General features: G+C 40.4%; 1 protein-coding gene across 2 annotated transcripts; it reads left to right on the plus strand.

Moving 5' to 3' along the window:
* The first annotated feature begins 4 nt into the window (after positions 1-4).
* Positions 5-13,903, plus strand: QRSL1 (glutaminyl-tRNA amidotransferase subunit QRSL1). 2 transcript variants are annotated; one of them, XR_010783424.1, is made up of 11 exons: positions 5-185; positions 398-557; positions 1,710-1,808; positions 2,799-2,895; positions 4,592-4,768; positions 7,006-7,181; positions 7,285-7,397; positions 8,986-9,178; positions 9,569-9,686; positions 12,775-13,048; positions 13,446-13,528. XR_010783424.1 is itself a non-coding variant. In XM_066547552.1 (11 exons), exons 1-11 carry the CDS (start codon positions 162-164, stop codon positions 13,655-13,657), a joined length of 1,575 nt encoding a protein of 524 aa, XP_066403649.1. In that variant the 5' UTR covers positions 8-161; the 3' UTR covers positions 13,658-13,903. The 2 variants fall into 2 exon arrangements, 1 of the variants encoding a protein (XP_066403649.1); XM_066547552.1 differs by having other exon boundaries at positions 8-185; positions 12,775-12,980; positions 13,446-13,903.
* The last annotated feature ends 13,264 nt before the right edge of the window (positions 13,904-27,167 follow it).

The raw sequence follows: 27,167 nt of genomic DNA on the forward strand, positions 1-27,167 counted from the left end.
GCCCAGCGGCCCCCGCAGCCAATGGGCGGCCGCCTTCTTGGCCGCCCTGCCAATGGTGCCGCGGGGTGTTGCGGCAAGATGGCGGCGCGCGGTCGCCGAGCCGGGGTAAGGATAGGGGTCGCTCGGCGGGCGTGAGGAGGCGGCGACGGGCAGGGAGAGCCATGCTGCGCGCCTCTCTCCGCCAGGTGAGTGGGGTCTGTCCGCCTGCCGGGGATGCCGAGGAGCGGGGCGGGTAAGCAAGGTGACCGGGGTCCCTTCGCGTTCCCCTTCCCCGGGGCGGCCCGGGAGAGCGCTTCCCGTGCGCTCCTTCCCTCAGCGGGGATGGCGCTTTCTTCCCGTTCCGCCCCGGCGCGGCCTCTGGCAGCCGGCCGCCCTGAACGACGGGCTGCGCTCCCAGGTGTCGGCGGCGTTGAAGGAAGGACGAGTCGCTCCCACGGAGCTCTGCCAGCGATGCCTGGCCCTCATCAAAAGCACCAAGTTTCTGAATGCATACATCACCGTAGCGGAAGAGACCGCTTTGAAGCAGGCTGAAGAATCAGAGGAAAGATATAAAAGAGGTATGTTGGTTTGTAACTAGTGTCAGTCCTTAAGAAGCTGCTGAGGAGGAGCTGTCTGTATTAGACGAAGCACCTTTGCTTTTTAAAAGGGGTGTCTTGGCTTATTTGACTCTTGGGAGATGAAGCTCACACTTGAGGTTTCCGTGGGTATACACTTGGCACTCAGGAGAGTATTTAGCCCAAAAAAACAGGAGGAAAACCTGGACCAAACGAGGCACTGCAGGTTAAATAGGCTCTGTGCCTCTTGGACAGCACTGCTGCTTGGTGTCTGCTGCTTCTTTCCCTCAGCAGTTCATTTGGAATATGTAGCCTGCGATGAATAGGCAAATGCAGTGGTCATTCACGGGCCTCCAGACTGGGATAGGCAAACAGCTAGCACAACCTATCGAGTTTTTAATTAAGAATGCAAATTAAAATAATGCAGCTTTATTAATTGCAGTTAGTAATTGGAGAACAGAACAGCTTTCAGTCCTCTTATCTGCAGCATTTAGAAGATTGCCATCCTCATTTTCCTTTGTGTTTCAAGAAAGGCGGGAAAGGTAAATTTCACCTTGTGGAGTACATGTTTTCCTTCACGTGTGACACTTGCTGTCCTCTGACAGCTCAATAAAATTGTCAGACAGGTTGTTTTGTTTCCTGATGTAGGCCATTTAGGTTTTGGGTTGGTGTTGTTTGTTTTTTTTTTTTTTTTTTTTTTTTTGTGGTGTTTGTTGGTTCTGTTGTTTTTTTTTTTTGATGGTGGATAATCAATTATTTGGGAAGGATTTTCTCTGTTTCAGTAATTAATCTACTGTGTATGTCAGGTAGGCAGAGTTCATGGCTCCAAGCCTAGTGATAGGGTGGATTTAGTAGCACCTATGGCTGCAATAAGCACTGTGTGGTGACATTGGAATGCACTCCATTGGGACAGCCAGCCTGGATGAAAGCAGGTGGAGGGCTTAGACACGAGGTCTGGTTTGGGCAGAGTGCTCAAAGCTTGAGTTGGAATGGAAGGTGGTTCTTGGAAATGGAACAGACAACCATCAAATGCCAAGTGGAAAGCAAGATTGTAAAATAATGTAATGTAAAATAATCAGTAATTGATGAGAACATAATATATATAGGGCACATTTTGCTTTAATTTCTGTTGTTTTACAATCATTTCTAATGCAGGTCAGCCACTGGGCATTCTAGATGGAATTCCTATTGCTGTAAAAGACAACTTTAATACAGCTGGCATTGAGACAACATGTGCATCAAACATGCTAAAAGGTACAGTAAAGCTTTTAAAATAGAAACAGATATTTTGCTCTTTGGAGGGTTTATGGACTGGAGTCTTCCAGAAATCCAAGTATTTTCAAAAAATGACCTGGTGTCATTTGAGGAAATACATTTATCCAGTTTCACTAGCCAAGTTCATCTGGTATTACAGATGGATCTTTTTCTTCTTCTAAGCATGTTATCTCTTTATATTTCTATGCATTTAACAACATTAATAATAAAAACCTATACACTACAATAAAATAGTTCCAAAATTCTCGTTTTCCTTCACATTGGTTTTAGGTCTAGAGGAGAGCAGCCAGTACTATTCTGTCTAGTGAAATCCAAAGACAGTCCTATTTTGTTGTTGTTGTTCTGTTTATAATTGGTGTCTTAAATAGTTTTTTGATATGGCTGTAGTAAAGGCAGATGTTAACAATCCCAACATGCAATCACGTTCTATAATGCTTTTAAGGAAATTTTTTTCTTTCCTCAACTCATTGTTTTTATTAACAGTTCATGAACATTTTCAGGCATTACAGTGTTTTTATAATAAAAACAAAAGTAGGAAACATTTCTTATATCTGTTTTATTCTGCACAAAGTAAAACCTTATATTAATCCTTGTGGAAGATAGTTGAAGTAAATTAGCAGTCCTCTGATGTGATTGTGGTTTTTTTTTAATAGCAGAAGAAACAAAATATGACTTCACTGTTGTAAAAGTTGTTATATTACCTGAGATGCTTTTCCTTAAAGCACGTTCTCAGACCTGTTGTGATTGATTGCAATGAGTATTAGGGGTGATGTCCTTGTTCCTGATGAAGGTGGGAGTGAAGAATCCCCTGTTATCATTCATGAAGTGAATTGGTTACCATTTGAGGTCTAGTTCTCATCTTTATGTAAAGTCTGAGTGGTAATGACAGCGTCAAAATGTTCAGAGTAGCTACTTGTAAAAATAACTTGCATCTCATCAGTTGCTCTTAATTGTTTTGATTGTTTTCAGGTTATATTTCTCCTTACAATGCTACAGTAGTTCAGAAGTTACTGGATCAGGGAGCTGTGCTTTTAGGTAAAACAAACCTAGATGAATTTGCAATGGGGTGAGTGATGTTTATGATTTTTAATGTGTTGATTTTACATAAAATAGCTTACATACCATCTGTTCCAATCTACCTGTAATCCTTAACTCCTTTCTGTGAGGCAAGACAACAATGAATACTTACTGGAAGGGTACACAGAGCTGCATGAACTTTTCCCTGAGCATTTGTAGTGTTGTGTAAATGATACAGACGCTGAGTTTTGTGAACATGGTGTTCAAGTGTGCTTGAGAGGCAGGAAGCAGTCCAGCTTTTGCAGAAGGCCAAGGACAAGTGGCCTTCTCGTAGATTCAGTAGTGTGTTTATAGAATTGGTTACAACACAGTTAATTGCTGCTTTTTCCTCTCTCCTTACCGATGGCTTTTTGCCCTTAGGTAATTGTAATCGTGCCCCCAGTGGCAGCCACTGCCTCTGCCATCTGGCCACTGGGGTGATTTGTATGGGTACTCCCTGACCTGCTGCACACAGGCTAATCGAGGGCAAGGCTTTTAAGTTGCCTAAGCTAATGGTGGTGACTTTTTGTCAGGAGCACATTGAAAAATGCTCCTACAAATTGATTCTTCTGCAAATCAGTGAAGGCAGCCAAGCTGTAGCAGAGAATGGCATTGGGCTGTTAGGGATGGGAATTACTGCCAGGTTTGGAAGGGAATCTCTGGGATTTAGTTACCTGTGAAAAACACTAAATGCTGTATTTTGGTTTTATTATACTGAAAACCAGAGTCCAAGGTTTGATTGGAAATTCACATGGATGGGGTGGAAGTGCTTGGACAATATTGTTTTGAATAAAGTAATTTTTATGTAAAAAGCTATTCCTCAGAGGAAGAGCAGGCAAAAAGCTGGGGAGAAACCTGATAATGCAGTATTACAGCTGGTCTAAGTTCATCAAAGCACAGGATTCTCCTAAAGAGCTTATCCCAATACTAGTTTCTCATTCTGGTCTGTGTGTTTGTGTGATCTCTTGATCAGGGAGCAGATCCAGCTCTAAAGTAGTGATGTCTCAATAGGATTTGTTTTCAAATGCTGTGAGCTGCCTGTTCTGTCTGATGATACAGCTGGTAACACTGGCACCTGGCAGTCAGGGGGAGTGTGGGGTAGAGGGCCTGAGGAAGGAGGAAAGTATGCCCTGCCCCTGCTTCTGGTGTCAGCTCACACCTAGGTGACACAAGCTGGCTGAAACCAGTTTCTGAGAAGCCAGTCTGGCATTCTGAACCAGTGAACTGTGGCCTCTGCAGAGGGCTACAGAGTGAATAATAGTGTGGCATTTCAGAGAAATGTGTGTTCCTGGTATTGTGGAGCTTTTCTCCACCTCTAGCAGCATGTTTTTCCTCACAACAGCGATCTTGTGTCAAATACAGGGCTGGAAAAACAGAATACCTTGGTTTTGAAAGAGATATGCTCCTGTACTGTTACATATCTTAAATCAGTTTTAGGTCTTCGTGACTCTGTTCGTTTCAGTGGCATTAGCAGAAGTTAGAAAGAGGTACCAGTTCAGGTTCTGTGTCAGGAACTGATGAACAGCTATGAATTTTGTATATAATGTTGTAGAAGTTGACTGCTTAAGGATTTACATACACCAGTCTTCTTGTGTGGAAATTGAATTTGCAAGCATGATGAGGAATTGGATTAAAAAAATAAATTGAGGAATACAAGTGTGTCATTTGTCACTTCTGTCTGTATTTGTCCTGTCTGACTATCTCAGTTCTGGGAGCACGGATGGAGTGTTTGGACCAGTCAGAAATCCCTGGAGTTATTCAAAACAGTACAAGGAAAAGTCTGTCCCAAAATCCCATTCTGAAGATGAAGAGTCAAACTGGGTAATAACGGGAGGGAGCTCAGGAGGCAGCGCGGCTGCTGTGTCGTCTTTCACATGTTTTGCGTAAGAGGCTTTTAAAATTGTCTTTCCCTAAATGTCTCAAAATATTTTTGGAGTGTTTTAATTTTATAATTTTCTCATAAGCTAGTAGGAAATAGGAGGGTTATTGGCACTGGCATGCAAAAATTTATTTCAGCATCCCTAGGTTACTCGTGGCATATCATGAAGCCAGAATTAATCCATGCAGGCAAATTTAGATTTACTCATTTCAGGCATTATTCAGTGGTATGACCACTTTGCACTTTGTGAAATATATATAAAATTATGATGGCAGTAAGAGAGTGACAGTTTTATTCTCACATAATCTCTTAAAAAGTCTTAAGGGGTTTGTGACGCATCCTCTTCTTCCCTAATTGCATTACACAAATACACACTGAAAATGTAATTCAGAAAATTAAGAGATCCCTCAATTTGTAATAGTATAATAATCTTTCCTCTGCTCCTTTGTCTTTATAGCACAGTTATGTAATAGTACATGAGATTTGGGACCTAAAAACTTTCAAATCTCTTAGTTAACAAAAGAGTACAGAGTACTTACTACATAGATACTTACAGACTTCCCTGTTTTTAACTTAGAAAACAATTTTAGTGTTAGGGTGTTTTTTTAGGCAAGTGTGTATTTATGGTTGTTTGGAGTTTTTTCCTAAAGATATTTAAACAAACTGGACTTTTTTTTTTAATAGTAGTTACTAACTGCATGGAATATCAACACACTGTTTAGCAAGTCAGTTGTCTATACTGTCTTCTCCATCTGACTATTAAAACTGATCACAAACCTTTACACCTTGCATTTTATGGCAATTTTTAGAGCTACATGTCGGAACATGTTTTATAGAAGATTATTTCAATTCTGCTCTTAATTGGAAGGTGTTTAAAAATGCTCTTTAGTTACTTTATCCTTATTTGCCCATAGACTACATTACAAGCATCTATTTTGTTGTTAAAATATTCTTGCTAATGTTGATTACAACTCTTTAAATTACTTTTTAAAGTTATATATCTCTTCTTATCCTTGCCCTTTACTGGGATGTAACCTACTCAACATTTTAATACTGTTGAAATTGAACTCAGTGCAGCCATTCCCAAGGACTGCTGGTTCTCATCCTGAGCCAGAATGGGCTGATCCTGAGAGGGTCTGGCACCTTTTCTTATGTTGCTGGGCTTCCATTTTGCACTGCTCAGCACGTTGTCAGATCAGGGAGATTTTTTTGTCCAGCTATTTTATTGCATATAACCTATTGTATATCCATCCTATTAGTGTTTTTCAAGCACCAGGAATGCTGCCAGTCTTTACATTTTCAGTTTGGGATTTGGATGTCCAAAAATGCTATAAAATTGAGGATGTTTTGCATCAACACAAATGCTTTGGAAAAAATTCCACTTCAGGAAAGTCAGTTGAATTGGTTCAGCCATCTCATAAACAAATGGCTATGGGAAAAGCCCATATATTGACTTCAATAAAAATTATACCTGTTTCTGGAGTTTAAATTGGTTTTGGCAAAGATTTGAATGAAAACTGCTTTATCTTTTTAATGCTGCTTGAGTTAAATTTATTAAAAACAAGAGAACAACATGTTTCATTGCAGTACAATTTTTGTAATAAAAGTTTCAATTTAGAAAGAACAAGGTTTCACTTGTGGATAAGGAAAGAGGAATTCAACATAATAATAATAATGATATACTGTGTTTTAATTGTACCTAAGCTAATGTAAACTGGGAGTTCTGATCAATCTTTTTAGATTTGGAAACAGGAAAAACATCTTTCCAAAGTATGCCCTCTTGTTAGGGGCAAGAAGTGTCGTTCTTCCTTTTTATCCTGGAAAATGCTGATTCATGGTGCATTGGTTACCCAATAAATAAGATATAAGTGTTGAAAATTGTTCCCTAAATCAGATGTGCCAGTTGGAGTCCAGAGTATTGGAACAGACCACAGTATAGGGGCAGGGAACGCAGAAAAAGATATTTGGGGTCATTTTCAGATGGTTTGAATTCTACCTATCTGCCTTTTCTTTGTGAAGAGAACTGGACTCTCCTAATGGCAAATTCAGAGACCCTAAGAAAAATCAGAGAACAAATGAAAAATAGACATAGCAAGCAGACTGGAATTTAGGCTATGTGATTATGACTTGTGGTCTGGAAGAATTTACAGTTTTAAATCCATGCATCTCAAAGCCACACGTTCTTATGATTTGGAAATGTTCTGAATTATCTTACTAATGATGATCCTTTTGAAACCATAGAGCCTTAGGGTCAGACACAGGAGGATCTACCCGAAACCCTGCTGCTCACTGTGGTGTTGTAGGTTTAAAGCCAACATATGGACTGATCTCTCGCCATGGTCTCATTCCTCTAGTGAACTCCATGGATGTGCCAGGAATCCTAACCAGATGTGTGGATGATGCAGCAGTTTTGTTAGGTATTACTCTGTCATACATCTTTGTTTACAACATTTCCTCAAAACAGACTGAATCCTAACTAACTAACTTTTTCCTGATCTTCACATTTGGTGTCTTTTTCAGGTTCACTTGCTGGACATGATCCTAAGGACTCTACCACAATTCAGGATGACTTTAAACCGTTTGAACTACCTAACTTGACTGATGTCAGCAAGCTTTCAATTGGAATTCCAAAGGTAACATTTAAATCCTGTTAACAGTTATGGACAGGAAGAACAAATAAAAGACACATAACAAAAAAATACTTGTCTCGGCCACCACCTCCTAGTCTCCTGTGATTTGAAACAGTGAAGACAGTAAAAGCAGCTCCTGGAAAAGAACAGTATGTGTTTGCTCTCTTGCCTGTCCAGGCAACTTGGAGGAAGCATACAGTAATGCATCACCTAAAACATGTTGTCAGTGTGGTAGGAAGCACTGTCAGGAACTTAGGGGAAATGGGGAACTTCAGTTCTTGGTTCTCTCTGTTGCCCGCCCTTTCCTTAGTTTACTCTGTAACCTCGAACAAGTTGCTCTTGGTGCCTTCCCACACAGTGAGCTTGGTATTGGTTTGTGCAGAGCTTTGGGATCCTTGCCTAAATACCACTGTGTTAATATAGAGCAGAATTTTAAAGGCAATTGAATGGCACAAGGAGCTGTGATTTGCAGAATCCTAATAAGAACTGAAAGACATCTGTAATTTGGCATCTGATGTATGCAATTTAATCATCTTTGTTTGAAATTTAGGAACAAAGTTTGGGACTTGAGCCTTTTTTTAATTTAATAAAGGCTCTGCCTTCAAAGAGACAATGTAAATAACGTTTATTAATTGTATTCTCAGCATTGGAACCTAAGCTAGAAAAGGCATAGCAAAGGTTTTAATTTGGTAAGCAGAGACGTCCACTGACTGATTATTCACAATCTGTGAAATGGAAAAATTATGTGCTGGAAAATTGATCAGCTGCATACTGTTTCAATCTTGATAAATCTAAAATTGTGATGTTGGTTAATTTTTCCTATCCTTTGGACAGTTTTTTCTACTGCTACAGGTTATTCTAAACAGATACATGCATACATTAAACATGAGTGATAGCTACTCAGAAATCAGACAGTATTATGACCTTGATATTATGGTTTAGAACTAAAGCAAGTATCTTCAAAAACAGAGAATTTTAATATAATATCTATAATTTGTCTGTGAAATAGGAAAGTAGATACTCTAGTATCTTCAAAAACAGGGAATTTTAATATAATATCTATAATTTGTCTGTGAAATAGGAAAGTAGCTACTCTAAGTCTTCTCCCACCCCCATGATTGTAGCTCTTCTTTGGTGGGTGGTTTTATTTGTTTCACCAAGGTGTGCCAGTTGCCACTGATAACATTGTAAGCTTTAACAACAGGGACTAACAGCCCTAGTTTTAGGATTTAGACCTGAAGAATTTGTACCTGTGACTGCAGAGCAGTACAGTTTAGTCTTGATAGATAAATAAGGGAATAGCTGGGCAATTACTCTTTCAGAAGAAACTTCTGAAATTCCATGATCTGTGATACATATGTCAATCCTGCTGGGATGAATATAATTCTCTTAAGAAGATTCAATCCTGTTAATTTAGTACCCCTTCATTGTATAGGATTTAGTAGATGAAAAAGTTTTTATTGGTACTTTAAATCATATAGTGGCGAGACAATGGTTTCAATGTATTTTTAGCAAGGAGTATTTGTGTTTTAGTTGCTATTAGAAGTAAACCAGTATGTAAAATAACTCCTGTTCTTGTTTTTTCTCTAAGGAATATCATGCACCAGAGCTGTCTAGTGAAATTCTGGCTCTCTGGTCAAAGGCTGCTGACCTGTTTAAGAATGCAGGTGCTAAAGTGGTTGAAGTGAGCCTACCACACACTCCTTACTCAATTGTCTGCTATCATGTGCTGTGCACTGCAGAAGTGGCATCAAATATGGCCAGGTTTGATGGATTGGAATATGGTAAGGCCTTTGAAAAAACTTTTTTCTCAGGCAGTAGAAACATTGCTGGATGCCATGTAAAAGTGTTATTCATAGACTAAAAAGTGTTTTTCATAGATTTTCCATTGGTTGGATGGTTGATACTATTTCTCCAAGATGGAATATAGCAAAAAACCTTGTGCAGACAAAAATGTGTAAATAAATACATAATATATTTCACTACTAGGCATATCAGTGTCTGGGCTCAAAATCTAGTTTAATATTTCCATAATAAAACAGGAATGTGTTTTGTTTTTCCAGAGTAGTAGCATGTCAGGCTGCAGCAAACAGTGACCTATTCTACTACTATGACATTATTAAATCTTAAGGATTACAAGAAGTATTAACACCCAGAATGCCTTTTCTTTCCAGGACATCGTTCTGACGTGAAGGATTCCACTGAAAGTATGTATGCTGCAACACGGAGAGAAGGCTTCAATGATGTTGTAAGAGGAAGGATTCTGTCAGGAAACTACTTCTTGTTGAAACAGTAAGCAGAACTTCTTGAAATTCAGCTTTTCCAGGTTAATGAATTTTTGAGCAAATGGTGATTAACTGCTTATCACGATGAAGAAATTGCTCTTACTCTAGTAGCTCTTTGTATGTTTATTATTGCTTTAGCTCTATAATGCCTCTTAATAATGAACAAAAATGTTTTCCCAGAGTCTTACCAGTGAGTGTCCTAAATTAAATAAGTAGAACAATTTAGTGACTTTTTTCCCCTACCAGAGCATTATTGGCATCCATTAGTTAAATTAGGCAGAAATCTACCCTATGGTATGACATTGAAATCATACTGAAGTCTTTACTGTCTTAGTGTTAGAAGTTCTGTAGCTGTTAATTTCATTAAAACTGCATAGAAAAACTGCTGGTACATTTTAGCGAGATCTTCTAGAGAAAGCCAGACACATAGCAATTAAATTAACTGCAGCTCTCTGTCTCAGTGTACAGGGAATGAGAAGCATTGGCAGAAGTATTGGACTGAAGTCCTTACAGAAGTCAGGGTTTTACCCAGCTCACGTAGAGAAGCTAGTGCATGGATCGATTTTATGGTGTTAGTTTTCAACCCTTATCCAGCAATCCTAATTTATGTTAGTAAATGTGCTTTTCCTCTTTGTCTGAATTTGTTCAGATACTAACAAAAATATTAGGCATGTAATTAGTCTCTGTAGTGCACTTGCTTTGAAAGAGCTCTGTCAGCAAGAGTATTCATCAGATGTGACTTCTGATTGCTCTCAGAGACAGGAATGTTGTCAGTCAGTCTGTAACAACCAGCTTTTATGGAATGCCGACATTCCTGCCAAGTGTGCTCCCTCTGCTTACAGCTGTCCAGATCAGCTTTCCTGAGGCTGCTTTAAAATTCACATAGTTAACTCTTCTGTGGAGGAATACACAGTTAGCTTCCACCCAGATGGAACAGGAGAGTTGTGTTCCTGTTCCACAGTAAATTACTTTTGAAGAACAGAGTGCAGGGTTCAGAAAGCATTCTTAGAATAAGTAGTAGAGAAAACCCATCTGTGTCTCTTGCAAATGTTGCCTTTTACAGCTTATTTTACCTTGCTTTTCAAAGTTTTAAAATGACTGGGTGATTGTTTGGGAAGTTCTGTTTAACATCTTTAGAGATGGGATGGACAAGGGGATAGAGTCCTCCCTCAGCAAGTTTGCAGACAGCTCCAGTTGGAGTGGTAGTGTTGATCTGCAGGAGGGCAGGAAGGCTCTGCAGAGGGATCTGGACAGGCTGGGCTGGGGCCAATGGTGTGAGGTTCTGCAGGGCCAGGTCCTGCCCTTGGGTCACAACAGCCCCAGGCAGCACTAAGGGCTGGGGCAGAGGGGCTGGAAAACCACCCAGGGGAAAAGGACCTGGGGGTGCTGGTCAACAGCAGCTGAACATGAGCCAGCTGTGCCCAGGTGGCCAAGAAGGCCAATGGAATCTCAGCCTGTATCAGCAACAGTGTGGCCACCAGGACCAGGACAGAGATTGTCCCCCTGTACTCAGCATTGGTGAGGCCATGCCTCAAATCCTGTGTTCACTTTTGGGCCACTCACAACAAGAAGGACATGGAGGTGCCAGAGTGTGTCCAGAGAAGGACAGCAGAGCTGGTGAAGGGTCTGGAGCACAAGTCTTACAAGGAGTGGCTTACAAGGGGATGTTTAACCTGGAGAAAAGGAGAGACCTTATCACTCTCACTACAGCTACCTGAAAAGAGGTTGTGGTGAGGTGGGAGTCAGTGTCTTCTCCCAGGTAACATGTGAGGAAACAGCCTTATAGTGCACCCTGTGAGGTTTACGTTAGATATTGGGAAAATTGTCTTCTCTGTAAGGGTTGTCAAGTGTTGGGACAGGCTGTCAAGGGAAGTGGTGAACTCCCCATCCCTGGAGATATTTAAAAGATATGTAGATGTGGCACTTAGGGACTTTATCAAGTTAACAGCTAGGTGGATTTCTGAGGTGATTGTAGAAAAAGGTCTAATTCCCATTGTATAACTTACTGACTTGAATCTGTTCATTGATTATAACCATTTTTATTGCTGTTTTGTGGAATCTTAAATCTTTAGATTACTCTAACAAAGTGGGATTTAGGCAGTTGTAGTTGTTTTATCTGTAAACACTCTGGCATGTAGCAGTTGATAATACACCACTCCATGTTTATTTTACTTTACTTTTTTTTTTCTTTCCCAAATCGATGAGGGTTTAGATGACAGTTACTTTTGAAACTGAACTTCTCTGAATTTAAAATTCCATATTTACCAGTTCTGTATATGTGGTTAAAAGGAATGATAGACATAAAGTTGATTAATGTGTTTTTGCTTCAGAGTTGTGTGAAGACAGAAATCCATAGATCACATGTTTACTTGAGGGGGAAAAAATGGGTGAAGATAAGTTCTTCTGCAGAGAAGAATACTACAACCTCATACATATTTTTAAGTCCATTTGGAGTTGTCCACAGATGATGGGACTTTTTAATTTGCTTCAAGTATCTTGCTGGATTGAATCCTAAATGGTTAATTCCTGTTTTTCAGACATGTGTAGTTCTGTGTTTTCTAGACTTTGCTGTGCTGCCCTACAGTGAAATTAGGTTAGATACCAGCTTTTCACCCAGAGGGTGGTTGAGCATTGGAACAGACTCCCCAGGGAAGTGATCACAGCACCAAGCCAGTCTGAGTTGTGCTCTCAGGCACATTGTGTGGTTCTTGGGGTGTCCTGCACAGGGCCAGGAGTTGGACTCCATTATCTTGATGGGTCCCTTCCAACTAAGAATTTTCCATGGTTCTGTGAAATTCAATGTTTATTTAGTTTCCAAATGGTCATAAAAGTGTTTTGATTTTTAGTTAATTATTTTAAGGTAGGGTTTTGTTTTTCCTTCACCTTCCTTCAGCTGTATGCCCTCATCTCTTCCTTCTCTGGCAGCTCCTCTGCTATGAGAGCATAAACACATGTGTGGTGACTAAGCTTCCAGTGTCAGTTAAAATTTTGTCCAAAAGGATTACTGGGCTTGTCTTTTCCACAGTAACTAAGAAATAAAGTTCTGTATTTTGGGAATTAAAGTGTCAGGCCTTTACGTCCCTATTCCTTTCTAGGAACTATGAGAAGTACTTTGTCAAGGCACAGAAAGTGAGACGTCTCATTGCCAACGACTTTGTGAAGGTTTTCAGGAGCGGTGTTGATATTTTACTCACTCCCACCACTCTGAGTGATGCAGCACCTTACACAGAATTCATCCAGGAGGACAACAGGACCCGCAGTGCTCAAGATGACATCCTGACACAGGCTGCAAACATGGCAGGTGACTAGGGGCAGGAACTCAACTACATCTTCCCCTGCCTCATCATTTTAAAAGTCCAGTCCCTTTAGGTATTTAACCTTCTCTTTAGAATCAAGATATTTCACCCCCATGTCCTAAGTCCTACAGTGATAACTGGGTCTAAGGACAGTTTTAATAAATGCTTAAAAATGTAAGACCAGATTTTAAAGTAGGGTACCTTGGAGCTGAGTGTGGGCTGCAGGTAAGATGAATCTGTTCCAGAGACAGAAATCTCTTCCTAAGGAGAGCTGATTATCTTTTTCAGAGGATGCTGACCTCTTAAACCTCTCTAATTAATTTCTTGTGATCATCTAGCATTCTTTTCGTTGAATCAAATTATTTTAGCTAGTCTTTTTTCTCTATTTTTTCTGGTTCTCTTAAAATTGATTCAGAAATTACTCTAAGGTTTATAGTAGGTCTTTGCATGTGTATTTTTTTTTCTTCCAGGACTGCCAGCCATAAGTGTTCCTACAGCTCTTTCAGAGAGAGGCTTGCCAGTTGGGCTTCAGTTCATTGGACGTTCATTCCAGGAAAAGCAGCTTCTCACTGTAGCCAAATGGTTTGAAAAACAAGTACAATTCCCAGTGATTCAACTAGAAGAAGTAAAGAGGCATGACAGTGATGTCTTTCAGCATCAGAAATCTGCTTCTTTTTCATAGCCTGGGACTCGCTAGTCAGCTAGAGCAAGACAGATGTGGGGATGGTCAAGAAACTAATTTCTGCAGTTAATTGTGTTTTGCAGAAGTAATAATCTGTTCTAAGCAGGTGTTATGCAGTAATGCACGATGGAATCATGACAGCTTGTTACAGTGTAATTAAGGCAAAGTGAATCATTAAGTAAACATTACCATGTTATTAAGCAACATTTCTTACTGATATTAAAAATACCAAGTTGAAATTGTGTATGTTATGCCTGTGAAGCTGATTTTTTTAATCCCTATAGGGTGTGTAAGGTATCTGACCAATTAAAGAACTAGCCTGAGCTGTTGTTGAAAACTTCAGAGTTGCCCAGGTGGCCAAGAAGGCCAAAGGGCTTGGTTTCCTTCTGGAGTGTAAACTTTTGTAAAGGCAACAACCAGACAAGCTCTGTTGGAACAAAGATATCAAGGATCTGTTTACCAAGAGTTAAATACAGAGGGGAAACAAGGGAATAACTTAGAACCATAGAATCCTTTAGATTAGAAAAGACTTAAGATCATCAAGTCCAACCCAGCACTACAAAGTTCAGCATTCAATCCTATCCCTAATGAAACACTACACATCTCTTATGTGATGATTATTAAGGCCATTGTAAGAAAGCTAAATCACATCTGCATTTAGATCCCTTTTTTATCAAAATCCAAGATATGGAAATGTTAGTTCATTTTAAAAACCAAAATGTTCCCTACTTCTAGTTAACTTGTGCAGAAGGTAAAAATAACCTCTGGGTTTACAAATCATGCATATGTTCTGTTGGTTATATCTGTGTAAGAATGATGAATTCCAGATATCTTCTGGGGAAAGATGTGTAGTAGTAGTAGTACTTGAGTAGTTATTTTCTTCTTCCTTCATCACTGTTCTTTATAATCAACACTTAAATACTTGCTAAGAAAGAGATCTTGCTCAGTGTGGGAATAATGCCATCTATTCCTTCATGGACAGTCATTCAACACAATAGTAATTCAAACTGAATTTCCAAACTGTCATCATGTAGACTGGAAGACTTACTAAACAACTCTTCACCTGTTTCAAATGTTGCAGTTTCTGTTTCTTGGTAGTTAAAAACATGAAGGATGAAGTTTGTAGATGTTTTGCATCACATTTACTTTCAATCATAGCCTACGGTATGCAGAGATGGAAAAGGTATAGAGGGAGAAAAATTACTGAGGTGGAATCCCCTATGGCAACATAAAGAATCTTACAGAATTACATCTTGTCATATACCATATTGTCACTAATATAAAAAAGAAAAACCTTATTTCTAAAAATTGCAGATGAAATGGTGATTTTTCCATATGCCAAAGTGAGCTTTTTCAATACCTTTCCTACACAATTAAAATGGTACATAACTAAAAACCCCACATTTAAAAAGCTGAATAGAACATAGAACTATCCATGGAACAGTCTTTAGGGAACTTGCTTTTTCTATTAGTGGGTAATGATGAACTGAGAATCCTAATACAATATTTTCACTACTGTCTTGTTCAGTAATTCAGGTGTGCTGTAATCATGCAGGAGAGTCTTACAGCAGCTTGCTGAGCAGAGCTCTCAGTGAGGTTATCCAAGTTGCTGTACCTGGATATATACTTTAAATAGTTGCTCTTTGATGTGCACATCCCAAACCCAGACCTACCACTTGCTGTTTCTGAAAGTAAAGGTCAGTGTCTTTGGGCCAGAGTTTGAGATAAAATCCTGGCTGTGCAGAGCATTCCTGGAGAGACTTGAAGCACCTTGGAGTGTTGCAGAAGAGAACAAGCTTGAGGACTGTGCTTTCCCTTGGAAATTCATTCTAGACTGACTTCTGACCTACTGGAAGATCACTGCTTATGCTTGGCAGTCTTTCTCTTAAAACTTCTCTGATGTAAAGAGATACCTGGTGGGAAAACTGGATCAAGGCATAGATCCCTACTCCATACAATTAGAGGAGCAACTCCAAGCAGTTAGAGGAAAGGTAGGTGGAGGGTCCCTGTATCTGCACTACCTTTTTTTTTGAAGTGGGGCTGCAATTCCAGTCTGCAGAACCCTCTAAAGGAGCGTTCAGAAGATCACAGCAATGACCTGTTTGACACAGGCCCTCCACAGTTTCTGCTGCTGACAGATTTCTGAGCATAGAACAGCTGTGTGGGGAAATACACAGTGGGAGAGGTACCAACCAACCAGCCAGACTCCCATTCTGCTTGGCATTTTATAACTATGTTAGCAGTTGAATTAACAATTGCAGAGACTTAAAAAACAAACTCCTGGGTAGATGCTTAAATTTCTGGGCTATCAGATTCACAGCAGTCCCAACAAGGTTTCTGTCCTCCTCCCACTCCTAGCTGGTTTGCATTTCTGGGGGCTGTATGTCTATATGCTCTTTCTGCCCTCCCCTTTCTAAAGCTGGAATTTCATCAAATCAGAGGGAAGAACTTAGGAAGCAGTTTGGTCAAGCTGCTAGAGGAGGTAAGCAAGAGTTCCTTACACTGCAGGAGAGTAGGTAAGAGACTTCTGCTGTCTTCATATCAGAAAAACTGGTAGCTGACTCTGGAGCCCCCAGCAGTTCCCAAAGGTGCTTTCCACCCCAGCCTACCTATAGGTATTGTGGTTGTGAGCAGAGCTTTGTGCAGCTGCTCCCAGTGCCAAGTCATGGCTCCAGAAATATGAACAGAAAAATTGCTATGCCAGATAATTAGACTCCCCAAACCCCTTGTTACAGAAGCACAGGAATTCCAAGGAGCAGGAAGGTCTGGAGGTAAAAAAAATAAAAGGAAAAACCCTAAACCCTGCCTATGCAAACATTTTGTACAACTGTCTTGAAAAACAATTCACTGAAATAATAGAGTTGGAAGTTTCATGGCATTACAGCATGGTCACAGTGGGAGGTAGGTGTAACCTTAGCACACATTGAGCCCAGATAATTCCAGTGTTTCCTGAAAGAAACAAAAGCTAGAGCTTTAGCAAACAAGCAATCTGGGTTTTGGTGCAAATTGTTTTTTCTTCAGGTAATGAGAACCTGTAAGGACATTGTATAGTGGAAAAGCTTTTTTTGAGATGAAAATTGTTAAGTGCTTTTGCTTAAGATGTTTTTAAATACAATTGCCATCTGATATTGCACTTTATGCAGTTTCCACATATGAGTTTTTCCCTCACCCTCTTGAAGAGCACTCATAAAAAGGAGAAATTCAAAGCAAAATTTAACCTTGTGCTGCTAAGTGCTAAGTGCTGCTCCTTCTCTGTTCCTGCATTTCTAGTTTCCATGTATCATGCACTTAATAGTAACTACAAATTCATTATAACTTCCAAAGTGCTAGTCATTCTCCATGAGTTGTATGATTCACCCAGGAACTAATCTGTGCAAAGCTGCAATAGGTAATGGGCTTTGTACCCTACCTGGGGAATCCCACAGGCCTCCCCCTCAGCTCTGCCCCCCAGAAAACTGAGAGCAGTACCATTCATACTGCACACAGATGGGCAGCTAAAAGGGAGAAAAAGGTGTGCACGGCATGCCTAAAAATCTCAGCTGGAGTTACATGGCAGTTTTACTTCATGTTAAATTGATGCCCACAATGCCACCAGAGAGAGCACAGAAATAAGCAAAAAAAGCCAGAGGAGCAAAAAAGGTTAATCTAAGTTTGTTATTTTTCCATCTATCTCTCAAATAAAAAAGAAGGTATCCAGTTACAGGAATGTTAGAGAGAGGCAACAAATTAAAAACACAATCTTTCTAATTAGCTCACCACACCTCTGATTGACTAATGTCCAGATGCAATTAAGTGATTCCAAGCTAACCTTTCTTTGTAAGCAGAAGAAAGGTTTTTTTCCCACCCAGCACAGGCATCCTCATGTACTTGCTGCTGAACAGCAGTAAAAGGTGTCTTTAGCTCAGGGGTGCAGGGCACTCAGGGAAAGCAGCAGGAACACAGCCAGGGCACTTTGCCATGTCCTGTGCCATTTTACAGCCTGGGCTATGGTCACTGTAAGGGTGGAAGTGCTGCAGAGGGTCACAAGCCAAGTCTGCAGCACAACACGTGATGAAATGGATTTCAAAGAGCTGGAAATTTAATCTTTTTCAGCTGAAGAGACTGCTCTTGTATGTCACTGTGTGTGACAGCCAGTGGTGAAAGCATTTGTGTGTCCTGCCTTGCAGCACTGATAGTGACCCATGGTGCACAGGGTACTGCCATGTGTGCTAGATCAGACACCTGGGGCACAGCAGGGACTCCTCAGCTGCAGGCCCCTTTCAGGATCCCCAGGTGCATTATGGTGGAGGGGAAAGGGCAGAGGACACACTGTCTGAGAGGCTGCTGCAGGAGGGTGTGAGATAAGGGCAGGAACAGAGGCAGTAGGTGGTCAGGACTGTCTGGCAGCAACTGGGCACCTGCCTCCACTGTACCATGACCTGGGACAACTGCTGGGCTGTGCCTGCTGTCTGCTAGCACCACTTCCAAAGGGGAGACAAGATCCTGCACTGCAGTGCAGGGAGGAAAAGCAGTGGGCACTTCATTGTGCCACCCAGGAGGGGACGTTTCAGCTTGGGAAGTGACACTGAGAAGCACAAAAACGTTGTCCACTCAAGCTGAGAAACATCAGGAGGTAGAAAGCACATAAAAGAGGGAAAGGATTAAGTGTCATAAAAGCTGAAAACTCATTCAAGTAGCCAGACTTGGGAGAGGAAGATTGAAGAGATAAAGGACATGGGGATGAGGAAGCACACATAATCTCAGAATACTCTGAGTTGGAAAAGACTCATAAAGCTCATCAGAACTATTCTGGTGAAGGAGGGGCCTTGACTTCATGTTCCTAAGTTGAAATCTTCGAAGGTGGGTAGCTTTTATCAATTGTACCTCTCTGAACAGAGAGGCAACTTGATTCAGTCCAAGACCAGAGTATTTGAGACTTTCATTCACCAGCTTTTAGTGCCAAGGTAAGTGCTTCTCAGGCACACATAACATCTGACACAAACACACAAAATACATGTTTAACAAAGATCAAAACATGTTATTAACAATGTACTTCAGGAAGCCTTGGAACAAACTGCAAAAGGGACCATGTGGGCTTGATATCTCTTTATAGATAATAACCATTTCATACAGTCATCTCCATTATTAAAATCTAACAAGTATTTTTTATTTCTTTCTCCTATTAATATTCAAGAACCTTTTGTTTGGAAACTTAAATCACAGCCAAGCCACACACACCTATTTACTCAAGGCAATATTGGTTGTTTTGTTTAAACATGCTTTCTCAATTTATGTGTTTAATTCATTCTTGTATTTATAGAGCACAGTTACAATCTTCCTTAGCCTTTATTCTGCTAGAACAGTTTATACTGTTCTAGCAGAATAAACAGCTCCTGTATATTAGAGCACCCTGTGCTAATCCCTGTAGCCATTCACTGCACCTGCTCCAGCTGAATCCATGTCTTCCAACATAGGTGACAAGTATTGTAAAGGCAATTCCAGGTGCATGTTTATGAGCACAACAGCATTAATATTTCCCTGTCACTCCTGAAAAATCCTTCTCCAGAACACTCTGGAATCACACTTGTCCTTTACTCAGCCACATTACACCATACTGTAGCTCAGAGCCAATTTATGATTAACCAGTGCACTTGGGGCTTGCTCTGCCTCCATGGCTTTCAGTGGATAACCATTTCCTGTATGAGACCATTTCCTGGGAGCTCATTATTAAGTCCCTAGGTTCATGACCTTGCACTCCTTCTCATCACTGCTATTTGGATTATTGGAGTTTTCCAGTTTTTCCTGTAGCAGTCCAGCTCTCCGCTGTTTTGACAGTAATCCCAGCTTCATGTCATCAGAAACAAAGAATGTGTCCTTCAAACAACTTTCCTTATCACCATAACTTTACCCTCATTGCAATCATTTTCCAAGCCACTGCTGCCAATGGACTTAGAGGACAATAAAATCCAGTTTCTCCTGTGTGGCCTCTGTAAGTCTCACCTGTGCCCTGATGAATCATGTAGATGCAATCACCTATTGACAAAGCTACATACAGACTGAGGAGCTGCAGCCTTTCTTAACAAAAACTTGGGGTTACGGCCCTCATTCTATTCCATGCCTGGCTTGCTTTGATGGCTAAAACCACATAGAGTCCCATTGCAATAAACACTGTGCGTGGGTATCAAGAAAAGAACTTGCCCCTGAAAAGAGCCTACATCTATTATGCATCTATCCAAAACCCCCATAAAACCCCCAACAAAAAAGCCACCCCAGGATAATGAGCTATTGTATCCACAGCACTGGAAACATAAGAGCCTGAATGATCTACTCTCAATTGTGGACAATGGAAACACGCTGAATCACTAAAACCCAGCCTTCAATAGGCAAAATGCAGCCTTGTCACTAAGACAAACTGCTAATAGCAACAATGAGGCTTGGAACAGCTTGTATGGAGCCAAAGTGGCTCTCATACTTCAGCTGAAGTTCATCCAAAGTTGAATGGGGAGGTCTCCAGATGGTCACTGCTACTGGGGTTGGAAGGAGCGACCATTGTGTTACTTTCTTGTTAATACACAAAGTATAGAATTTTGTTTAGTGGTGAAAATTAATACTCACCCCCAAAGGAGTGGACAGAATAAGCCACAAAAGAAAAGGGCATCACTTACACAGGGAAGATGATACTACTTTAAAAGAATATTGTAGTCATATGATTTTGGCAGAAAAGCCAGGGGAAAAGCACAATTGTGTCACAAAGATTGTGCTGTGCTTTTTTCGTGCAGCATGTAAAACCATGTAATTTCTTTTATAGAAGTAAACTTTCAGCTTCACAGTATTTAAACAGACAAGCAACAAAATCCTCAATTGCAGCCCTAGTCAGAAATGTGACAGGCAGAGGGATGTCCACACTGTGGAACTCAACTATAAGCTATGCTTCATCCCAAGTCTCCCATTTAGAGTTATATTTGTGTCTGTCCCCTGTGCTTCACAACCACACGGATGATGTGGACTTTGCCAGTACAGCCTGGCTCAGGCAGAGCACAAAATACCTCAAAAGGCCCTTCAGAAAGAAGCATCATCCATCTCTGAGCCAATCTGCCCACTCCCATGGACACCAGCTTGCCTGCTTGCAGACAAGAGGAGGTGGGAAGGTGCTGGACTCCACCTGCTCGGTTACACGAGTCAGAGAACATACTTAGGAGGAAAAGCTGTCCCTGAGAGGGCTGGCCAGTACACCAGGGAAAAGGCTGTCTTTGGGGATATTTCAGGGCAGACCTGATGCCTCTCCAGAAGTGTTGGCTTCCAAGGACTCAGGGAGAAATTTGTGTTTCTCCATTTCCCATCCCACTCTTGAATCTTAAATCAATCACGAGGTTCTCAGAGCACCATAGCAGCACACACATGGAGAGTGTGAGGAACATATAAAAGCCCCAAGGGCTGTGTGAAACACTGTGCAATCAGAGAGATAACATATGCCAAGGCCTGCTGTGGAGAACATGGCTAAACATTATCAGGGTGGAACAAAAACCCAGCTCTGTTCATGCCTCTTTGATTTGGGACTTAAAGCATCCATCTGACAGAAACACTTACAAAGCCAAAAAATCATTCACTCTGTGTTGTAGCCAACAGTCCTGCACATTTTTGCCACAAGACCATCTCACCTGAGGGCAGCCCAGCAGGACCACAGCACATCCTGCCAAGAGACTCTCTCGCAGAACAAAGTGGCTGTCCTGATCTTCAGCCAAAGGGAGAGGAGATTACACCTCCTAGTATCTCTCTTGGGGGAGGAACTTGGTGAAACACACTACTCTTAAACTACTCTTTTTTTGGCCCCCAGAATATAAACTGAGATGTTGCAGGTGCCAAGTGTATTTCTCCCACACAGCATGTTTTTCTCTAAAATCAAATTTGCCTTTTTGAGTACATGGGAGGGAAGAATGGGGGTGAGAAATTTGTAGCATGCCTTAAAAAATGAGGGGAGACAAATGGAATACCAAAGGAGGAAATAGTTTTTGCAAGCAAGTCAGCAAAATATTCTAATGCATTTGCTCTTCAAGCACTGTTACATTTATAGCCTGATGAAGGGGAAATGTGTTGCTCCAGCTCCATTGACTCAGGAAGAGCAAATCAGAGCACTGAAGGATTAGGAGTAGATCTAACACACTTTGAACCTGGTGAAAAACAGACTTCAGATGAACCTGCACTGACCTAGCAACATAACTGAAAACAAAGAAGATAATTATTTCCCTTTCTTCTTTAAAAGGGAGACCCTAAGACAAGCTATAGAGGAACTTTAGGTAACTACCGCTTTTCTCTGTGCAACCTTAGCAGTTTTCCTGTAGAGCATTTCTGACTCCTGCTCTTCAATGCCACTTCATTTGTTCCAGTCAAACCCAAGATTTCCCAATGAATGTGGCCAACAAATACAGAATTCATTGATTGACCTGAGATGGTGTAGAAAACCTTTCAGAACTCATTTTGCTTGGTGTAAATGGACTGGTCATGCTGTTATTGAGAAGAGACATCTGTGAGTGTAGTTATGGGTACTCTTCCCCACAGACTTGTCAAAAATTTCCTTCTTCTGGTATACTTTACTCTGAAAGCACAGACATTTCCTAAACCACTGACTCTGGCTCTCATGAACAAACTCACTAAACAAACATCACATTTCCATGCAGTCTAGTATTACCAGAGCGAGTGTGCTATTGAGTATTTTAGAGCATTCTTCAATCTTATTAAATACATTAGCTCCTCTCAAGCTCCATTTCTTACAGCCAGAAATTGTTGTCATTGCTTAAGTATCAGCACAATGTATGGGGTGGGGCACAAGAAGACTAAATACCACTTAATTATTCTATTGATCTATTAATTTTTTAAGTCTTTTTTTTTCTAGGACTTGCTGCAAGCACTAACCTTTTTTTATAATTACCACTAAAGAACATTGGCAAGAAACAGTTCTGAAAAATTATGAACTCTCCAAAGATGAAACCTGAAAATGAGTTTCATTATTCATGAATAGCCCTTGGAAATACCTAACTGTTTCTATAAGGCTAATATTGTCAAGTCCCTTCCCATATGCCACTTTTAGACCATCTGATATATTTTTCTATTTTCAATACAATAGTCTTTACTGATAGCTGGGAAGGTCTGGTTTTCTCTGCTTAACTGGAGAAGACCAGCTGCCCAGGGACACTGAAAACATAATTTTCAAAGTGATCCCTTTCAGAAGTGACTTAGCTCTCTGCTAATGTCACTGCTTCAGAAAGCTTGGTCAGGCCTCAGAGCAGAGGTTGTCTTTCAGGAGTTGGATGAAACATTACAAGGAAAAGGCCAGTACACAGAAACTGCACTTGAAGTAAATAATTTTTACTACTATCCAGCTGGAGGAGGCTTTACTTCTGTTAGCATGCTATACTGCCTTTGTATCACTCCCAATTTCTATGCGAGTGTCAAGTACTATCCAAGAAAAAAAATCACTCTACAACTCTAAATATACAGTGGCAACATTATAACACATATTAGCCACCTCTTATAGCAACACTACAAACTTCTCAAGTTTGGTAGGAAAATGCTTTCCATAAATCTGTTGACACTCAATACATTCTTTTCAATTTGTTATCAGTCCAGTCCCCCATCCTGGTTTCTGCTATTTTTCCTGTGACTAAGATGCAACAGACTTATGGTTGGGAGTGCCCACTGAAATCCTGACAGCTCTGAGATGTGGCTTCCTCCCCTCCTTCCTCAGGGCTTCCCTGGTGCCCACAGCAGCACTCACCCCTACAGCCTCTCAGCTTGGTTTCCTGGAGGGAGGTCATGCATTTTCAAATGTTCAGCTGCAATCTGGCACCCTCCCAATTTGTTACCAGAGGGGAAGATACACAGTCAGATGAAATAGCTGTGATGTCTCTGGTTTGTATCTTTACATATCTCTAAGTCCTTTCTTTGCTGTTAGTGACAAAGATTTTGTTTTGCCAGCAGCTCCAGCAGGTGACCAGGAGCACAGCTGGGCTGAGAAGGGAAGGTGGATTTTTATTCTTAGGAAAGCTTAGGGCTGAAGTGTTTAATATCTTACCTTATTCCACAAAATTTGTTTCTTATCCTATGGAAAAAGGTGTATCAGCTTTTCCAGCTAGAAATTTATGTCCTGTGTTTGTTACTCTCAGCTTCCCCATTCTTGTTTTATATTCATGGAGAGGAGGGTTATTGTTTTAACAGTTCCCTTTCAGCCAGGATGTTGTTGTTTTTCTTGAAATGAATCTACCCTTATTTTTTTCCCAGTTATGGCTAATTAGGCAGCCTGGAAAATATTCTTAGACATTTTACAGTTACAATTTACATTTTCCCCCCAAATGACTTAGTTCAGAATTGTTTTCCACTTTGTGAAATTGTATCAGCTAAAATTACTAATTTGCATTTTGTTTTTCTCGAACAAACATAATCGAGTTATGAACATTCTTATTTATTGTACCACTAATTTTTACTACTGTGCTTCCTCTCCTCTGCTGAGGCAAAATCTGGAGTTTTCTTGATATCTGGAACAGTCATTTTTAAGAAAAAAAAAAAATGTTATTTAGTGATTCTGAAGATGTTTCAGTGCTGGCAGCATGAGATTGCCAGCATATGACATTTGGATTAATGTCTCCACAAAACCCACAATTTTCCTTTTCCTCCTATAAATTATAGATGGTAACTGAAAGAGCCAGTCACCTGTTCCTCATAAAAAGTAGAGGTTTTTTTCTCTCACAGAGACACTCCTACTCCCTTTTGCACTTTTCACAATGGGAAACCAGTCCCTGAGATAATTTCTTTGTTATTTGTCACTAGTAAAATATTAATGTCCTTTTGTTATTTTTGGTCATAGAGCGCCATTTCTGTTCCCCTTCTGTCCACTAAACCTTTCTGAAGAGATTTCTACCCCTGATTTAAAGATTTCAATCAGCAGAAAATTCCCATCAAGTTCCAGCAATGCCATCTCTATTGAATTTACATTCATAAATGACAAATTCCAATTTCTCTGTTTATTATCTAGGACCCTCACATTGGTATAAGCAGCTAAATTATTTCCCCCCATGTCCTTGGGCATGTAAGTTGGTGTCATTCACCATGGCATGGCTTGGAGTTAAATGGGTGCTCATTTGTTTCCAGGCAGTCCCTTTCTCACAGAGTGGAAGCTGCAGAGTTTTCCCAGCCCACTCAGAGGCTCCCTGCTCACCAGAAACCCTCCAGGAAGAGGAACCTCCCTTCTGCCCTGCAGCCAAAGGCAGGAGACATTAAACAAATGTATGCCTGCAGCCTTTCTTCAGCGTGGATAAGTGGTTTCTGACATTACTGTGGTTAATACTTGACCATGTGCTGCTTTGCCTGCCCTCCCCCCTTTAAAAAAACCCAAATCTTGCTCCATGAGTAGTTTTTGCACTTAAGAGGAAGGCAGAGAGAAATGAACCTTTAAAGCAAAACCAATTTTTGCGTGTATCCATATCCTTACTCTTAATTTTCATTCTTTTAAAGGAAGTGCTACATTAAAAATAATAAAGGGCAGTTAAAGGTTGAAGTTGCTTTATTCCACATAAATTCAGGCATTAATGATGCAGTCCTGTCTTGGATTTCTAATCAAAACCACAGAAGCTCATTCTTGAAATCGAGACTGCGTCTTACCAGAGATGTATTGCACACCAAACAAGAATGGATTTAGCACTCTCCTATCAATGCCTTGTAACATGGTGCTTTTATAGGATGTGCTTTGAAACAGCACCAATTATTCTTACAGATTGCAGTACAAATCGTAGTGTAATTAGTCCTTAACAGCAATGATAAAAGAAAGTGAAAAAAAAAGTGAAATAAAGAGAGACAAAACCCAATTTATTTTAAGTAATTGCATTTCCACCTATTTATTTAAAATCTGTCACTTTCAAATCTTGTCATCTTGCCAATGCAGCAGCACAATGTTCTGCTGCTAGCCCTTTATATATCTTTGTAGAATAAAAATCTCAGCTGCAGTGTTCCCTTATTCTCAGAACAGAAATGATTCCTTCCTAATCCAAATCTCCTAATGGCTCAGGATTCTGTGCTGAGAGATTTTCCTTCTTCTTGTGAGATCAAATAAGCAACTTTTCAGTCAAGTGTCCTAAAAGAACTATTGTCTATACAGCCATTTTAAAAGCCAAAACTCTTTTCCTCACACATCTGAAGTATTCTCTTGCTTAGGAGATGTTTTTTGTATTCTTAGTCAGTTTGCTTAGCCCAATACCAACCTCACAGTTAATAACCTCCTTGTTATTTCAAATGCACAGAGAAACTAATTCAATTCAAAGTCAATATCACTGGTAGGCTATTGTAGTTCTGAAATATTTCCTTGCCAGTCTGTTGGAATAAAGTAAAAGAAATTTTTTAAAACTCTAGAAAATAGCCCCCAAGAACAAAGGTACAGTCTGCCTTAGCAAGCATGGCTGAATGGCATCCAGCATTTTAGTCTTTCATCATTGCTCTGTGGAGCTCAGTATTCCCCCAGTCCTCCCAAATTCAAGGGCTTGTTTTTGATTTTGGATCTACATCTCCAGATCAACAGCTATGAAAACATGAAACATGCACAAATGCTACAGCATTCATTCCCAAATTTGGCAGCCAGACTAAATCAATGGTGTTTGTAAAGCACAAATCACCTCACGCATTTCAATGGGCTCCTTGATCACCAAGTTGCAGACAATCAGTTGGATAATGAGGTTTTTTATCTGTCTCACAAATCATTGTGTTACTAAAACATATTCCACTCTGAATTCCAGTAACATTCTAGCCAGGGGTCAAAACCTTCCAGGCTCATCCTTTGTAATTCCTACAGCATATTGATGAACTGGCAATATGGACATTCAAGGTAGCATGAAATCCAGACACTGCATAAAACACTGAATATACAAGAAGCATCAGGAAAACAAATGTATGAACATTTTATTCACAACTGTACGAAACTCATCAATTTTCAGAGTGACTGCTTGGACTTTCCAGCCTGCCCTGACCTCATATCATTGCAGCCAGGACCAGCTACAGAGCCTTCAGATCCCAGTTATCCCAAGCATCCAGGTGTACATGCCTTGTGCATCCTGATCAGCCAGCAAAAGGAATGATCAGCTTTACAGTGCAATAGAAAAGCTTATGATTTTTTCTGCTCTGCAGAAGTGGACATGGAAAACTTGGACTTGTTTGAAAAATTGTGTTTTGGTAATATGTTGCAGGATAAACTTTGCTCTAAATCCTGATTTAAATCTGAACTGAGCTGGGAAGAGTTCATATGGTTTAGTTAAAGTGGTTTGCTTTGGGGTTTTTTTTGCTTGTGTGGTTTTTTCAGTTGGTTGGGGTTTTTTTGGGTTTTGGGGTTTTTTTAAATACAACCAACCACTGCAGGGCTTGTTACCTTTGCTACCTTTTCCACCTGAGAACAGCTGTGTTTCTACAGCACAACTACAGTGTTGTAGTAACCATGTCTGTACCTGTGGTTGTACCTGTGGAGCAGACAATCTTGGAAAAGGCCCAAGTACCTGAA

This window comes from Molothrus aeneus, chromosome 3, assembly GCF_037042795.1.
Source record: "Molothrus aeneus isolate 106 chromosome 3, BPBGC_Maene_1.0, whole genome shotgun sequence".
In the NCBI taxonomy this organism is placed as follows: Eukaryota; Metazoa; Chordata; class Aves; order Passeriformes; family Icteridae; genus Molothrus; species Molothrus aeneus.

What these genes read in the sequence shown, in the direction of transcription:
- QRSL1 (XM_066547552.1), top strand. Translation starts at nt 162, where the DNA reads ATGCTGCGCGCCTCTCTCCGCCAG. An exon ending in AGAGGAAAGATATAAAAGAG is followed by an intron (nt 558 to 1,709) that starts GTATGTTGGTTT and finishes TTTCTAATGCAG; the next exon opens with GTCAGCCACTGGGCATTCTA. An exon ending in CTAGATGAATTTGCAATGGG is followed by an intron (nt 2,896 to 4,591) that starts GTGAGTGATGTT and finishes TGACTATCTCAG; the next exon opens with TTCTGGGAGCACGGATGGAG.